Source organism: Myripristis murdjan, chromosome 24, assembly GCF_902150065.1.
Source record: "Myripristis murdjan chromosome 24, fMyrMur1.1, whole genome shotgun sequence".
NCBI lineage: Eukaryota > Metazoa > Chordata > Actinopteri > Holocentriformes > Holocentridae > Myripristis > Myripristis murdjan.
The window spans coordinates 1,352,403-1,370,462 of NC_044003.1; the positions used below are offsets into that span (position 1 = coordinate 1,352,403).

Below are 18,060 nucleotides of genomic sequence, written 5' to 3' on the forward strand. Positions count from 1 at the left end.
GGCAACTCTCACTCCTCAAATTCACACAGAGACACTGAGGAGTCATCTACCCAATACCCAAACCCCAGGTACAGAGGCTCAGTGAAGGTGCTGTTGAAGGTGTGGAGGTGGATCAGTGTGTCAGAGGAGACGCTGTAGAAGGACAGAGAGCCAGCAGGCCAGTCCAGATACACTGCCACTCTGTTAGAAGGGGAGGGGGCAGGGATGGCTGTTCCTCCGTTATTGTGTCTGGCAGTGAAACCACCATCGTGGCAGGCCAGACTCCAGGACTTGTCATTCCTGCCAAGTGCACAGTCATCACTGTTTCCTTTCCTGCTGATTCCTCTGTAAGTCACTGATATATAAACTCTGCCTTTCCACTCGACCTCCCAGTAGCAGCGACCAGTCAGACCATCTCTACACAGGATCTGCCACAAGGAGTCAAACCTCTCTGGGTGATCAGGATATGGCTGCTCCTCTCTCACCAGTGTTGCCTTCCTGTTGTCCTCAGACAGGACGAGGTTTCTGTGAGCTGTGTTTGTGTCCAGTTTGAGTTCACAGGAATCTGATGGAGAGAACAAGACACAACAGGCCAGCTGCTGATTTATTAACAGTTTGATTATTGATTTGTTAACACTTTGATGATTAATAGTTTGTTACTTTTGTATTCACAGTATTTGTCTGAGCACAGACACATTTTTCTCGATCCGATTATTTCCCATTAAAACGAGGCACTCGCCAAGGCAGTCCATTCCCCTCACTTCTTTTTGCAAACACAGCTAAGTCTCTTTCTATTTCACTTAAGTCAACCACGTTATTCCACTGCACAGGGAGAGGGCGTGTAGAACAGTGTGTCTATGCAATGTAAATGAATGTATTCCACTGTAATTATATGTGGTCACATCCCTTGGAAAAACAGATGTATGGCTGTGAAAATCTGAACTTGTATCTGTGAAATGTATTGGGAACACATGAGCTGGCCAGGTGTGCTCAGGGAGAGAGAGAGAGAAAAATCATGTTTAAAGGACAGAAAGGTGGAGCAAGAAACGAAGGAGGGGCAGGAGAAAAATGAAAAAGTTCAGATTGTTTTAGAAGATTATATGTGGAGGCTCCAAAAGCAAACTGTGAACCTATAAGGCTGTGTTCACAGTGAATCTGAATGTTTTATTCGTGAAATAGAGCATAACAGCCGTGAGAAAAGGAGAAAACGTTTTATTTGTCTGATTTGCTGAGCTTGGGACTCTTCTGGGCGTCAGCCCTTGGGCAGTGGGTGTGTTGCTCCCAGCCAATCACAGAGAACCACAATGCCAACTCGATAGATCACAACCAATAGGAAGGTACAAAAATTGTGGATGTGGAAAAAAGTAAAGGAGAAACAGTGGGTGGACAAAGCTTGTTCAGTGAGAGTGAATCTGGGGTTGGCTTTCAGCTGCTGGCGAACACCGAGGGAAAGGAGGAGGATGAAGAGCGACGCACTCCTGGCCTGTTTTCTGTTGGACAGGGAGGTGCCGGTGGGACAATTTTTTTCCTCGGACAGTGATGACATTCCTTCTGTCACCATTCTAGAAACGAAAACTGTGTTCACTGCGTTGACTGTATGGACATTCATTTGGAGAAATGTGTAAGAATTAGTTTGTAAAATGTGTAAATATTAAAGGAATAAAGATTGTCTTTGGGGTGGAGCATCAAATGTGATTTTGTTTGGTTCAACAGGTAAAAGCAGCTGAGAGCAAACAGCAGAAACTGCAGCTGCAGCATCTAAACAGCTGAATGTTTGCTGCTTTGTGTTCAGGAGTCAAACTAAATCCACACTTACACTTCCTCAGACCTGGTTTCAACCACTGCTCTCCACCATGGTCCACCCTGGAGGAAGAAACAGAGTCAGAGAGGCAGATTCTCTTTGATGATGGAAACATGGGCAGTAAATAACCTTCCCTATGAAGGATTTAGCAGACCACATCACTCATATCCACCATTAAACATGAAACAATACTCCTCAGCCCTCTGTAAGACAGTGTGTGTGTCTCTCCATACCTGAGAGCCTCCAGTCTCCAGGTTGGATCCTCCAGTCCAGCAGAGAGCAGCTTCACTTCTGAGTCTCCTGGATGATTGTAGCTCAGGTCCAGCTCTCTCAGATGGGAGGGGTTGGAGCTCAGAGCTGGGGCCAGAGAAGCACAGCCTCTCTGTGTGAGCAGACAGCCTGACAGCCTGCACACCATCACAAACACAATCAGTCCACCTCATCATCTGCTTTGTGTTTTCACAAAAACCTACACAGGTTAGGAATCTGATCGGTGACATGAAGCTGCATGCAAATCAGGATTGAACTGGTCATGTGTTGAGCAGGTTGAGTAATCCTGACCTGAGAGTCTCCAGTCTGCAGTGTGGACTCTCCAGTCCAGCAGAGAGCAGCTTCACTCCTGAATCCTGCAGCTGGTTGTTACTCAGGTCCAGCTCTCTCAGACTAGAGGACTGGGAGCTGAGAACTGAGGCCAGAGCTGCACAGCTTCTCTCTGACAGATTACAGCCACTCAGCCTGAAGAGGAAGTAAAGATAAACCCATCATTTACTTACTTATTCTTTTGTATACAAAACACCAGGTTATGTCTTAAATATATGCAGCTCTCTATGAACCTACACAGATTTCTTGGAGGCTTTGACCAGTGGCAGCAGCCCCAGAAGAGCCTCCTCTGAAGCAGAGTATTTCTTCAGGTCAAACACCTCCAGATCTTCTTCTGATGACAGTAAGATAAAGACCAGAGCTGACCACTGAGCAGGGGACAGTTTGACTGTGGAGAGACGTCCTGAACTCAGGTACTGTTGGATCTCCTCCACTAGAGAATGGTCATTCAGCTCATTCAGACAGTGGAACAGGTTGATGCTTCTCTCTGGAGAGGGACTGTCCCTGATCTTCTCCTTGATGAACTGGACTGTTTCCTGATTGGTCTGTGAGCTACTTCCTGTCTGAGTCAGCAGGCCTCGTAGGAGAGTCTGATTGGTCTGCAGTGAAAGACCCAAGAGGAAGCGCAGGAACAGGTCCAGGTGTCCATTTGGACTCTGTAAGGCCTTGTCCACAGCACTCTGGTAGAGGTGTTTTAGTTGGGAGGTTGATTGTCCTTCTGACAGCAGACTGACTCCAGAGTTGATGAATGTCACAAAGACATGAACAGCAGCCAGAAACTCCTGAACGCTCAGATGGACGAAGCAGAAAACCTTGTCCTGGTACAGCCCACGCTCCTCTTTAAAGATCTGTGTGAACACTCCTGAGTACACTGAGGCTGCTCTGATATCAATGCCACACTCTGCCAGGTCTGCTTCATAGAAGATCAGGTTGCCTTTCTCCAGCTCCTCAAAAGCCAGTTTTCCCAGAGACAGGATCATCTCCCTGGTCTCTGGAGTCCAGACTGGATCTGTCTCAGCTCTCCCATGATACTTAACGTTCTGCACTTTGGACTGTACCACCAGGAAGTGGATGTACATCTCAGTCAGGGTCTTGGGCAGGTCTCGTCTCTGTCTGGTTTTCAACACGTCCTCCAGAACTGTAGCAGTGATCCAGCAGAAGACTGGGATGTGGCACATGATGTGGAGGCTTCGTGACGTCTTGATGTGGGAGATGATTCTGCTGGCCTGCTCCTCATCTCTGAATCTCTTCCTGAAGTATTCCTCCTTCTGTGGGTCAGTGAAGCCTCTCACCTCTGTCACCATGCCAACCCACTCAGGAGGGATCTGATTGGCTGCTGCGGGTCGTGCGGTTATCCAGAGGCGAGCAGAGGGAAGCAGGTTCCCCTTGATGAGGTTTGTCAGCAGAACGTCCACTGAGGTGGACTCTGTAACATCAGTCAGGATCTGGTTGTTCTTGAAGTCCAGAGGAAGTCGACACTCATCCAGACCGTCAAAGATCAACACAACCTGGAACTGCTCAAACCTGCTGATTCCTGCTTCTTTGGTCTCAGTGAAGAAGTGGTGAAGAAGTTCCACAAAGCTCAACTTTTTCCTTCCCAGCAGATTCAGCTCTCTGAAAGTGAATGGAAATGTGAAGTGGACATGCTGGTTGGCTTTGTGTTCAGCCCAGTCCAGAGTGAACTTCTGTGTTAAGACTGTTTTCCCAATGCCTGCCACTCCCTTTGTCATCACTGTCCTGATTGGTTGATCTCTTCCAGGTAAAGGTTTAAAGATGTCTTCACATTTGATTGGTGTTTCTGGTCTGGCTGGTTTCCTGGATGCTGTTTCAATCTGTCTGACCTCATGTTCCTCATTGAGCTCTCCACTCTCTCCCTCTGTGATGTACAGCTCTGTGTAGATCTGATTCAGAGGTGTTGGGTTTCCTGCTTTAGCAATCCCCTCAAACACACAGTCAAACTTCTTCTTCAGGTTAGATCTGAGTTCACGTTGGCACCCTGTGAGAGTTCCTGAAAGAAAAAACGAGAAAAAAAAACATGAACAATATGGATGTTCTATTAAATGTGAGAAATGTGAATATTTCCTGGTAAATGTGTCTATTGACCCTAGGGAACAGCCCAGACATGATTTATGCACACACGAGAGAGACAGGCCCTGCCGCCCCAAACTCTCCTGAAGTTAGGTATGAGACAGCTGATGCCACTATTCTAGAGGCCATCACTGAGCTACCTGCTGATCTGCAAACAACCAAGATCGAGATTTGCCATACAATTGATACTCGTATCAATGAAGTTGGCTGCACCATTAGAGGAGAACTGTCTGCTCTTAAGACTGAAACTGAGCCTCATCCAGGCCTTGTAAACATCCAGTGACCAACACAGCTTTGCCATTACAGAGCCAAGAGAGACAAGAGTATGGATCTTGAAAGGCGGTTTAGAGAACAAAATGTGCACATTACAATGCTGCAGGAAGGGACTGAGAAAGGTCCTTAGACAAATACATTTGTGTTGCAGCTCCTCAAAGATGTGCTGTCTCTAGGTGACGCACCGCTTACTGATAAGTAAAGTTCTCATCGGGCCTGAAAATTAAGACCCGACCCGAACCGGGCCCGACTGTGCCAGCCCGAGGCACTACCCGACCCGACTAATTAGCCGAACTTTAGGCCCGACAGCCCGATAAAGCCCGAAAAAAAAACAAAAAAAACCCCGCCAAATTCGCCATTATTTAGCAGCGCTGGTCGGCAGTAGTCGGCATCAGGTGGCACCATCAGTCGGCATCAGGCGAGCCGGCTGCGGCACCGGCCGGCATCAGGCAGCTCACCTGTCAGATCCGGCAGACCTGACCGGGTGGGCGCGGTATCGGACGGTGCTGCGGCCGGCCCGCCTGATGCCGACTGATGGTGCCATGGCATGTGCGGGTCAATATGGTAGTCTAGAAAACTGCCGATTTTTTTTTTCTTGTGCGCCCCCAAGTAGATTGCGCCCTGGGCAGTTGCACTGCCCATAGCAAAAACCGTCCCTGCTGCCGAGTCTGCCAGCACAGCGGGATGCTGCTGCAACTCTCTCTCACTTGTTTGCGCTGCGCTCGCACAGCTGGTTGTCTATTTGTCACTGAAAGTTTAGCCTCCAAATCCAATCCAGTCTCTCACTCTTTCCACCAGTCACATAAAAATGAAACATCATAATCAATAACAGAACACATAATTCAATTTTTTATTTAAAAAAAAAAAAAAATCCCCCACAGAACCCGAAGCCCGACCCGACCCGCCCAATTCACGTAAATTTTCGGCCCGACCCGACCCGAAAAGCAGAATATGAGAGCTCTACTAATCAGTCACACAGGGTGCTGCAGAGACGCCCAGACAATACAGAACACACTTGGCCACTTGTTGTGCAACTCATATCTTCCCCGACATCACAAAACACAAAGCAGCATTCAACAGAGCAGAGGGATGCCTCAGGACAAGCCGGGAGTTTGGTATGTTGTATCCTGTGAAGCTTATAGGATACAGAAGATCCTTTGACGACAATGCTGCCAATGCTGGGCAAGATTAGAACTTGGTGATATAGTAGAGCAAGGTACTCTGGATAATGCCATAGCATTTAGTCACTTATTATGTACATCTTCTTCATCTTCATCCTCAACCCCTTATCCAGAATCGGGTCGCAGAGGAAGCAGTTTCAGCAGGGGACTCCAAACTTCCCTTTCCCCAGCAACATTAACCAGCTCTGACTGGGGGATCCCAAGGCGCTCCCAGGCCAGTGTGGAGATATAATATCTCCCCCTGCTTCTAGGCCTGCCCTGTGGCCTCCTCCCAGCTGGACATGCCAGGAATACCTCCCTTGGGAGGTGCCCTGGTGGCATCCTTACCACATACCCAAACCACCTCAACTGGCTCCTTTCCACGCAGGGAAGCAGCGGCTCTACTCCGAGTCTCTCATGGATGACTGAACTTCTCACCTTATCCCTAACGGAGATGCCAGCCACCCACCTGAGAAAACCCATTTTGGCCGCTTGTATCCGTGACCTTGTTCTTTCGGTCATGACCCATCGCTCATGACCACAGGTGAGGGTAGGAACGAAGACTGACCGGTAGACTGAGAGCTTTGCCTTCTGGCTCAGCTCTCTTTTTGCCACAACAGTGTAAGTAAGTAAGTAAGTAAAATTTTATTTGTATAGTGCTCTTCACAGTACTAATACACAGAGTGCTTTACAGTAAAACAAATAAAACAGAACAGTCAGGTGACCATCAACATCATAATCAAAATCGACATCATCACCAACACAACAACAAAAACAACATCAATAATAATAAAGCCATAGCTGTGTGACAGAGGCAATCCGATGTAGGGTGCAAGTGCATTTTTCACCAGCAATAAATAAGAAGACCGTACAGCTGTACAAATGAAAAATAAAAAGAGTCCCGGAGAGGGTGTAACCTCAGGCCTACGTTAAGAAGGCTTGCCGGAACATATGGGTTTTTAGCTGCTTTCTAAAGCTATCCACGGACTGGGCAGCTCTCAGAGCCTGAGGAAGCGAGTTCCAGAGGCGTGGTGCCACTGCTGCAAAGGCCCAATCACCTTTAGTTTTTAATTTATTGCGGGGCACTGCCAGGAGCCCCTGGTCTGCTGACCGCAGAGAGCGACTGAGGGTGTGATGGTGGATGAGGTCACAGATGTAGCTGGGAGCAGAGCCGTGGATAGCCTTGAAAATGAACAGTAATAACTTGTACTGGATCCTGAAAGTAACAGGTAGCCAATGTAGGGCAGCAAGTATTGGTGTGATATGACAAGATTTATTAGACCTGGTGAGTAATCTGGCAGCTGCATTTTGGACCAGTTGGAGACGGTTTATGGATGCTTGGTTTAGGCAAGAGAAAAGTGAGTTACAATAATCAAGCCTGGAAGAAGTAAATGCATGTATAGCCATCTCCAGCTCTGAGTGTGAGATGATGGAACGCAGTTTGGCAATGTTTCTTAAGTGAAAGAAACAATTACGACTCAGAGATTTTGCATGAGTGTCCAGGAGCATTAAATTATCAAAATGTACACCAAGGTTCCTGATACTAGGACGGGAGTTGTTTTTGAGGGGGCCCAGATGATCTACTACCCTGGCTGTGACACTGTCAGAGGCAATGACTAGCACCTTGGTCTTGGCCGCATTTAACTGAAGGAGGTTGTTCACCATCCAGCCCTTGATGGCGGCCAAACACTCCAGCAGTACAGTGCAGCACAGCGAATGCAGTACTGCCCCTACTGCTCTGATTCTCCAGCAAATCTCACACTCCGATGTTCTCTCACTCATGAACAAGACCCCGAGATACTTGAACTCCTTCACTTGGGGTAAGAACTCATTCCCAAACTGCAGTAGGCAATCCACTGTTTTCCTGCTAAGAACCATGTTCTCAGATATAGAGATGCTGATCTTCATCCCAGCCGCTTCACACTCAGCCACAAACTGGTCCAGTGAGTGCTGAAGGTCACAGACCGATGATGCCATTAGGACCACATCATCTGCAAAAAGCAGCGACGCAATGCTCTGCCCATCAAACTGCAACCCCTCTCCTCCATGACTATGCCTCGATATCCTCTCCATGAAATTCACGAACGGGATCGGTGACAAGGCACAGCCCTGGCATACACCCAGACCCCTTCCAGGATACCAGAGCTGGTCCGATGTTCCATGACCCGGATGGAAACCGCATTGTTCCTCTTCAATCTGAGGTTCGACTATTGGTTGAACCCTCCTCTCCAGCACCTTAGAGTAAACTTTCCCAGGGAGGCTGAGGAGTGAGATGCCTCTATAATTGGCACACACCCTCTGGTCCCCCTTTTTAAACAGGGGAACCACCACCCCGGTCTGCCACTCCTTCGGCACTGCCCCAACCTTCCACGCAATGTTGAACCTCTCCCATACCCGCTTCTTTGCTCCCCCACAGCTGAGGCTGCCGCCCTTCTGGCCTGTCAGTACCTCGCAACTGCCTCGGGAGTCCCCTGGCATAACATATCCCGGAAGGCCTCCTTCTTCAGTCGGAAAGCTTCCCTAACCACCGGTGTCCACCACGATGTTCGAGGGTTACCGCCCCTTGAGGCACCTAAGACCTTCAGACCACAGCTCACAACTGCAGCTTCAGCAATGGAAGCTTTGAACATTGCCCACTCTGGTTCAATGTCCCCAGCCTCCACAGGGATATGGGAGAAGCCCTGCCGGAGGTGGCAGATGAAGGTTTCTCTGACCGAGGCCTCATCCACACGTTCCCAGTTCACTCTCACTATACGCTTGGGCTTGCCAGGTCTTTCCAAAGGCTTCCCCTGCCATCGAACCCAACTCACCACCAGATGGTGATCAGTTGACAGCTCTGCCCCTCTCTTCACCTGAGTGTCCAGAACATATGGCCGCAGGTCAGATGATACAATTACAAAATCAATCATTGACTTTTGTCCAAGAGTGCTCTCGTACCAAGTACACTTATGAGCATCCCTATGTTTGAACATGGTGTTCTTTATGGACAATCCATGACAACTAATCTGGTTCAGATCAGATCGGGGAGGCCGTTCTTCCCAATCACACCCCTCCAGGTTTCTCCATCGTTGCCCACAAGTGCGTTGAAATCCCCCAGTAGGACTACAGACTACTAGGACTACACATTACCCCTTACTCCTGAATGGGGTAGTGTGTAAATATTTTTGTTTATTTCTTGTTTAACTGTCTATAAACATAATTCAATTCAATTTTATTTATTTATATAGCCCAGAATCACAAATTACAAATTTGTCTCAAAGGGCTTTACAGGAAATACAACATCCTCTGTCCTTGGACCCTCACATCGGATGAGGAACAACTCCCTAAAAAATCCCTTTAACAGGGAGAAAAGTAGGAAGAAACCCCAGGGCAGCAACATAGGAGGGATCCCTCAGAAGCAAACAGAAGCACCTTCAAGTCAGATCTAATATGGACAGGAAGCCAATGAAGGGAGGCAAGAATTGGGGTGATGTGATCGAATTTTCTTGTTCTAGTTAAGACCCTAGCTGCAGCATTTTGAACCATCTGGAGACTTTTGGTGCTGGCCCGTGGCAGACCTGAAAACAGAACACTGCAGTAATCAAGTCTGCCTGAAACAAATGCATGAATTAAGGTCTCTGCGTCAGCCATGGACAGGTAAGACTGAATTTGTGCTGTATTAAGTAAATGACTAAAGGCAGTCTTGGTAATATCCTTAATGTGCCTGTCAAAGGATAAGCAGAGATCAAAAGTAACACCAAGATTTTTGGCTGCCACACTTTGTGAAATCACACAGTTGTCGAGGAGTAATGTTAACTGTTCAAAACGGTGTCCATGTCTGGGAGGGCCGACTACTAACATCTCAGTTTTATCTGAGTTTAATAGCAGGAAATTTAGTGACATCCAATTTTTTACCGCAGCCAGACAGACCTCTAATCTACTGATCTGTGTCGGCTCGTCATCCTTTATGGGCAAATATAGCTGAGTATCATCAGCATAACAATGGAAATTTATACCATGGCTACGAATACTTTGTCCAAGTGGCACAATGTATAGGGAGAAGAGAAGAGGACCAAGGACTGAGCCCTGAGGTACCCCGCATTTAACATTGGAAAATTTAGATTTAGTATTGTTGTACATGACACACTGTGTTCTTTCAGATAAGTATGAGTTAAGCCATGAAGGAGCCAGGCCAGTGACACCAAAATTCTCAGTTAGTCTATCTTATAGAATGCAGTGATCAACAGTATCAAAGGCTGCACTGAGGTCCAGTAATAGAAGCACAGAGGTAGAGTCACCATCAATAGCCAATAGGAGATCATTGGCAACTCTAGTAAGTGCTGTCTCAGTGGAATGACAGGCCCTGAAAGCTGATTGGAAAGGTTCATAAAGCTGATTTACTGCCAGGATTCTTTATAAAGTTTAGCAGGTAGCGGATCGAGAAAGCAGGTTGTCGGTTTAGAGGCTATCACAAGCCAAGGTATCAAGTGAGACAGCCTCAAAAACCGTGTTAATAGGGACTGTTGGTGAGTTAGAGTATACAAGTGAGATTGAATTTGGTAAAATACAATCCGCAGGAGCAGCGGCAGATGCAGAACTAATTTTGCACCTGATCTCATCAACCTTGTTATCAAAGAAGTCCAGAAATTCATCCGCTGTAAATGATGAGCTAGTAGCAGATGGCTGTTTTTTTTTTTTTTGTTTGCTTTGCTACTGTCTCAAAGAGAAATCTAGGATTATGTTTATTAATGGTGATCAAGCGGGAGAAATACGCTGCTTTAGCGATGGCTAGGACACACTTATATTTCAGTAAACTATCATGCCAAGAAAGGTAAAAGACGACCAATTTTGATTTTCACCATTGTCGTTCCAATCTCCTGCAGGCCTGCTTCAAGGCTCGTATCTCTTCATTAAACCAAGGTGTGGATCAGATGTAAGACTAAAAACAGCTTTGTGAATTACGGCAACACCACCACCTTGTTTATGAGCCCAGGCTACATGGGCGTAGGAGTAATTAGGTGGAGTAGCCTCATTTAGGGGCAAGAAAACAGTTGGTTTCAGCCATGTTTCACACAGACCAATCATGTCCAATCCATGATCAAGAATTAGATCATTCAAAAGTAAAGCTTTTGTAGCTAGTGATCTAAAATTTATGAAAACCAAATTTTAGGTTCTTGCTGCCATGACCAGCGGTAGGCAGATCTGTAGACCTACCACTGGATGAGGTATTAATAGGGACTATACATCTTGTGTGATTAGCTGGCCGTTCTAAAGCTTTGCGCTTAAGACGATATGTAACCACAGGTTTAATGACATTAGGAGTTTGGCTTTGTAATTTATAAGGTGCTTTGTTACAGGATTCTACTAAAACAGCAGAAGGGGTGCCCTTACCAAAAAGAAGTAAACTTCTAGTTTACCTTTCCAAGTATACTTAAGTGGCGTTTGAGTATACTTTATCAAGTATACTTTCCTTACCAAGTATACTTGTATTTATGTACTAGTAGTGTACTTACATATGTACTAGTTAGTATACTTACAAAGTATACTTATACTAAAAGTACCCTGATTTGGCCCATTTTTGAGTATACTCGGGTAAACTTCAAGGTTACTTTACTTATATATAAGTATACTTAAATTATACTATTTCCTATGCTTGAGTTGTACTATTCTTTAGTTAAAGTAAACCATTCGTATACTCATTAGTGTACTTCAAGTACACTATTGCTTTACTTACTTTGCACTTTTATAAACTTAAAAGTGTACTTTACTTTAACTTATACTTGATGCATACTACAACCATATTTGAATTTGTTGACCCAGCCGGGGATTGAACTCCCGACCTCCCAGTCTCAGGGCGGACACTCTACCACTAGGCTACTGAGTTGGCACAGTCTGCTTTGAATCAAATTGCTGAGTGGAGAGGTATCTCATGTGAATAAACACCTCTTGGAAAAAAATGCACTTTAATGAACGAAGACCTGAAAAATGCGAGGTACTGAATGAAAGTGTTACAGGGTTTGGGCGCCAACCCTGTGAGAGCAAATGTGACAAACAGGCATGGCATTCAAAACTTGTGTCGATCTTTGGGTAACCGCTTTACTGTTGGTGACTGCTTTTGGTCATATCGATGTTTTTTGATTGATGGAGATCTAACAATGCGGCACGCTTGAATGATGGCACATTTTGCCTGCTTGGTGACCTTGTGGTTTTTAAAAGCAGCTGTGAACATCAAAGCCCTGCAACTTGTGAGTGTGAGAAAAATTGTTGTATTTTAGTTGAGATGCTGAAAACAAACAGAAGGCTAGTGTGTAAAGACCCGCAAGTTGGGGTAGAGAGTAATTTCATTAATGTTGTTAAGAATAGGATATTTTTATAAAAATAGAGGCATCTTCCCTATGTCCTGCAGGAAGCGGGTAGTTGAGGCAGTATTCCTGTCTGTCCTGGATTACGGTGACGTCATTTATCGCCATGCATCTGCTTCCACCCTAAAATCTTTAGATGCTGTTTACCACTCAGCCTTAAGATTCATTACTGGTGACAGTTATTTTGTCCATCATTGTGTCCTGTATGATAAACTTGGCTGGACTTCCCTGTCTGTCAGACGGAACAGGCATTGGCTTGTTTTCATTTATAAAGCCCTTATTGGAAGGCTTCCTCATTATCTGACCTCTCTATTGAGGTGGTCCAGTAGGAATTACTCCACACGCTCTTCCAATTTTTTGTTGCTCCAAGTACCGCGCCTACGTACTGAACTTGGAAAAACTGCTTTTAGCTTCTGTGCAGCTCACAGCTGGAACACTTTGCAATGTGACTTGAAGCTTGAATCAGTTGTACACCTTAACCAGTTCAAATCTCTGATTGCTGATTATTTTACTCATAATTGTAACTGCTTTTAATTTTGATCCTGTTTTATTCTGTTTTTATTCCCAGTTTTTTCTGTTTTAACCCCTGTTTTCTTTTGTTTTAATCCCTGTTTTATTCTGTTTTAATCCCTGTTTTATTCTGTTTTAGTCCCTGTTTTATTCTGTTTTTGTTATTGTATTGTAATTCCGTGTTGTTTTTATGGTTGTTGTACATTCGGCATCATTGTAAATGAGGGCTTGCTCTCAATGATTCTCCGAATCCAAATAAAGGTTGAATGAATGAATGAAAAAAGAAGACTGGTAATGTTTGTGCAATCTGGCCAAATATGGTCCCGAAAGATGTCCCTTACCAAAAAGTAGTATACTCAAGTATACTTATAAGTATACTTTTTATGAACCAAGTATACTTTCTGTGAACTAATACTTAGGTAAGTATACTTTTCAGATTACTTTGAATGTACTATCAGGAATATACTTAACAAAAGTATAGCCTACTTAGTTTATACTGACGAGTACACAGACAAAGTTTAAGTATAATCCAAGTATATCATACTTGATATACTTTAAGTATATTATCCAATAGTAGTTAAAACTTAGTACAAGTATATACAAATGTTGTACCTGCTTGCAACATGGAGTGTTATTTTACTGTATTAGCTGGCTTGTTGTATAGCTATTTTACACATTGGCTGCTTTGCCATAACACATACACTGTGAGTGAACCTGTAGTGTACTGCTTATACTTGACTACATTTACACTTAAATACTACTATATTTATGTATATACTGTTTATAGGTTCAAGGTTGCCAGTTGCCACACACAAGTACACAATGCTCAAATCAGAATTCAACTCATACTTAAAGTACCATCCATCTTTCTTTATAAAACACATTTAAAAACAACAACACTGTGCCAAAGTTCTTTACAATTAAAAAAAAGTGTTTTTAAATGTGTTTTATAAAGAAAGATGGATGGTACTTTAAGTATGAGTTGAATTCTGATTTGAGCATTGTGTACTTGTGTGTGGCAACTGGCAACCTTGAACCTATAAACAGTATATACATAAATATAGTAGTATTTAAGTGTAAATGTAGTCAAGTATAAGCAGTACACTACAGGTTCACTCACAGTGTATGTGTTATAGCAACTACCTCAAAGCAGCCAATGTGTAAAATAGCTATACAACAAGCCCGCTAATACAGTAAAATAACACTCCATGTTGCAAGCAGGTACAACATTTTTATATACTTGTACTAAGTTTTAACTACTATTGGATAATATACTTAAAGTATATCAAGTATGATATACTTGGATTGTACTTAAACTTTGTCTGTGTACTCGTCAGTATAAACTAAGTATACTTTTGTTAAGTATATTCCTGATAGTACATTCAAAGTAATCTGAAAAGTATACTTACCTAAGTATTAGTTCACAGAAAGTATACTTAGTTCATAAAAAGTATACTTATAAGTATACTTGAGTATACTACTTTTTGGTAAGGGGAGCCAGCAGTCTGATTATCTATACTGTGAGAGATATCCTGACCAATCACATTAACTACACTAGATGACAAAAGATCGGCGCCTTCCCCAGTAGGATGAAGGCTGTCTGCTTTCAGCAGGTGAGGGCGGCCCCAGAAGGAAGGCCAATTATCCACAAAGCTAAAATCATGCTCAGCACAGTGACGGGCCAGCCAGCGGTTCAACAAGGTTAACCTACTGTACATCTCAACAGGGCTGGAGAGGGGCGAGAACCGGTTGCAGTCGGGAGGGGCGACTGCAAACCAGGCCACACAACCGGTGGCTTGCTCATGCGAGCCTTCCCACGCCGGCTAACAGAGACAAACTCCGCCGCATCTGCCGACGAGGCTAAGCTAGTGCTAGCGCTAACGGGCCAGCTATCGGGCCCGGGACTGAGGCTATCTGGAGTGCCCGTGATGTCTAGCGTATTCCTAGCTCAAAATAGCTGCTCTAAATCACGGACACATCTCTCTAGTACAGACATCCTATCAGCAAAAGCGGAGCAGTCACTGCACACCATCATTTGTCACAAGGCTGGATTTACTGCAGCGACACGGAGCTAGCTAATAGCTAGCCTAAAGCTAGAGCTAGTGGATAAACCAATAAACAGAGTGCGAGTAGCTCCGCTTGTCTATCGACTAAGTAACAAGGTTATCAAGTTATCAAATTTACCAAAGATACAGATGATACGTAATTCGTATGGCTAAAAATTAATTTGAGCAAGAGAGAGAGCGAGAGAAACGGGTAGCAGAGACCTTACGAAACAGGAAACCGCGTCACAGCGTCACAACGTCAGCGTGACATAACATGTCTTGTTAATGGAGGGACTGATGGCGATGTCCTGTAGACATGTATATTTTAAGTTTTTAGTCTTTATAGTCTTTATTGTATATATTTAGCCTTTATTCTATTTAACTTTATTATATGTTTATACTGTTGCTGCTGGAACACCAGAATTTCCCTGGTTGGGATCAATAAAGTATACCTATCTATCTATCTATCTATCTAGACAGCCAATGGTAGACCTATAGCCTGTTGTTTTCTCTGTAACATTCCTAAGGCTGATTTATGGTTCTGCGGACACTAGACGCAATTTGACTTAGCGACTTCAAGTTCCCGAGTTCCTGGGTCAGCTCAACAGAACAGGTCCTTAAGGTGAGGAAGGTGCTAGCATGGAGGGCCCTGAATGGCATAATTAGTGTGTGGAACTGCAATCTCCCTCGACACATCAAGCTGAGCTTCTTCCATGCACTGTGCACCATAAAATCGCACTGGGAACAGGAACTTTGTACACAAGCAGATGTTTTTTTGGGATTAGGCTCTAGATAACATACACAAATGTTCTGCCAACGCTAGGCACTGTCTTCAGTTCACAATTAAGGGGTTAGTTGTCCAGTCCAGTTTTTTTTTTAATCTCTCTCTTTTGTTCTTTTTTCTTTAGGTTCACTTGCTAAGTTCTTAGAACTTGTCCTGTATTGAGCAAGATCACAAAGCAGGCTGCAAAGTAATCACACCAGGCAAATTCACCTTGTGTCCACTAAAACTGCTTGTTTTTGACGCTGACAGGCCAAGATTGTTATTAGAAGTGTCTGACAACATCATGGAAGATAGGATATTGTACGGAGTGAGGAAAAGATTAGGTGTAGGCACAAAACGGTCTCATTTTACACTGGAATTGAACTCCAGTCCAGGACATGAAGCAATACCAAAACACTGAGGAAACAGCAATCAAATTCTTGTGTCGTGGATTTAAGGTCCTGTGTCTTGTGCGCCCACCATCCACCCCGACCGCCTCCCTGCGTGGATGTTTCAGCTCTTAATACTCTGTCATGTTCCTCCTCTGCGCCCCCACACCTCATAGAGATGCCAAACGTTACGTTGTGCATCTTTATCAGATGCTGAAGGGACGTGACAAAGCGTCGGTATGAATGAGACCGGGAGGGGGAAGAGGAGAAGGAAAAGCTGCCACCTGCTCGATTTAGCTCATAACTGCTGGTGGAAAAACGAGTCCTGACTGTGTGCAGCCAAATGTGAAAGGCAACAGTTTTCATGGGAACTTTGTGTTCAGCTTTTTACACAAATATTACAAATCAACACTTTAACCAGGTTATCTGTGGGGATTGTGCTCATTTCCCTTCCAGTCTGGAATGATGAGATCTTGTTTTAGAAATGTCTGTATTTACAGCAGAGGGTAGAAATGCAAACATTTCCATTTTCCCATCATTCCTCCTTTCCATCCTGTTAAAGGAGTTGAAAGCCTCTTACTGCTCTGCAGACGCTCAGCCAGCTCCTCCTGCTTCATTCTCCTCAGGAAGTGCAGTGTGATCTGCAGAAAAGCCTCTCTGCTGCTCCACCTCTGCTCTTCCTCCTCACCATCCAACACCTCCTCATCCTCCCTCTGCCTCTCTAAGCATTCTGGGTAATCTGGCCTCAGAGACCTCTGGAGGTTTTTCAGTTCCTTCTTCACAAAGGTGACCATGTTCTCCTCCAGCAGCTGCAACAGAAAAATAAAATAATTAAGACTTCCACATTAAAATCTGGACATGGAATTTGCCAGGTTTAACTTCTTCTACACCCTGTTTCAAACTTTCTTTTTTGAACAAAAGATTTGAGTCTATCAAGATCCCAAAACATTTGTATTTTTTTGACTATTTCTAATGTTTCAGTACAAAGTGCACTGGTGTGTGAGGGGTTTACTGCCACTTATGAATCTTAATGCTCTGTGATGGACAGCATCCAACAAATGAAGAGAGTGAGCAGAGGCGCTCATGTGAATAACATCCTCATATTCAAGAAGAAGCAAGAAGGTGGCAGCAGCAAGCCGCCTCCTGACAGTAAGTGATTTGTTTCTAAAAAAGAAACCCAGTTTTCATTTCACTTTCTTTAAAAAGATCAACAATGTGAGGTTTCAAAGAAATGAGTGTTCTGTCATCAAACCCTGACCCATGGTTGGGTCAGCCAAAAGCCTGTGGGAGAAGAAGATCCACCTATTGATCGGCTGTTGAGCATCCGTTTGGATCAAACAAATTAGGAAACACGACCTGGTGGGAAAGTGAAACATTAGAACGTCTTAATGAGGTTTTTAAAACATTTTGGGAGGTCAGGATCCTCGTTTCACACGTTTCCTATCTTAAGTTGGGATAGGAGCGCTGACTCGGCTCTGAGTGCTGCTGGACGTTCAGGGTCATGCTGGTGAGAGAGTATGATAGCAGGCACAGGCTCGGATAAGGAACAGAAAGTTAACTAACAATAAAACAGGTCAGGTTGGTTTATTGCTTTATCATTGCTGCTGTGCTGCAGCTTCAAAAGAGAAAACAAAAGGGTTTGTGTGAAGCTGCTCTGCAGATGGAGTTGTGTGTTTAAGAAGAGAAGCACTCTATTTCTGCTCTATCTCTCTATTTCTTTGTAACTTTCTGATTTAAAAGATGAAATATGAATAAAAGTCACTTCCTTATTTATTTACAACAACAGAATAAATCAGGAAGGTGTAAATACTGCAGGAGAACATTTACACACCATAAATATGGAGGCCAGATCTGTTTGATGCTGCTGGGCAGACTGAGCACTGGGAACCTCTGAGCTCTGCTGGTGGACTCTGTGGAGGACACACACACACACACACACACACACACACACACACACACACATACACACACACACACACACAGGAAACTCAGTCAACATAGTCTGAAGGTTGAAACCAATTCTGTATGTCATGACTGTGAATCAGAAAACAGAAAAAAACATCTGTTTCATCATCTGTTTGAAATAATTACCCATAATCCACAGAGTCTTT

At 44.3% G+C, this 18,060-nt stretch overlaps 1 protein-coding gene across 1 annotated transcript; it reads right to left on the reverse strand.

The window, feature by feature from the left end:
* Positions 1–6: 6 nt before the first annotated feature.
* LOC115356557 (uncharacterized) lies at positions 7–17,852 on the reverse strand (the record flags this gene model as incomplete). Its single annotated transcript, XM_030047773.1, has 9 exons — positions 7–544; positions 1,796–1,842; positions 2,014–2,187; positions 2,342–2,515; positions 2,618–4,368; positions 7,489–8,372; positions 8,459–8,753; positions 16,540–16,758; positions 17,781–17,852. Coding segments are annotated over 9 exons (4,152 nt in total), but the record flags the coding sequence as incomplete, so codon positions are not given.
* Between the last annotated feature and the right edge of the window lie 208 nt (positions 17,853–18,060).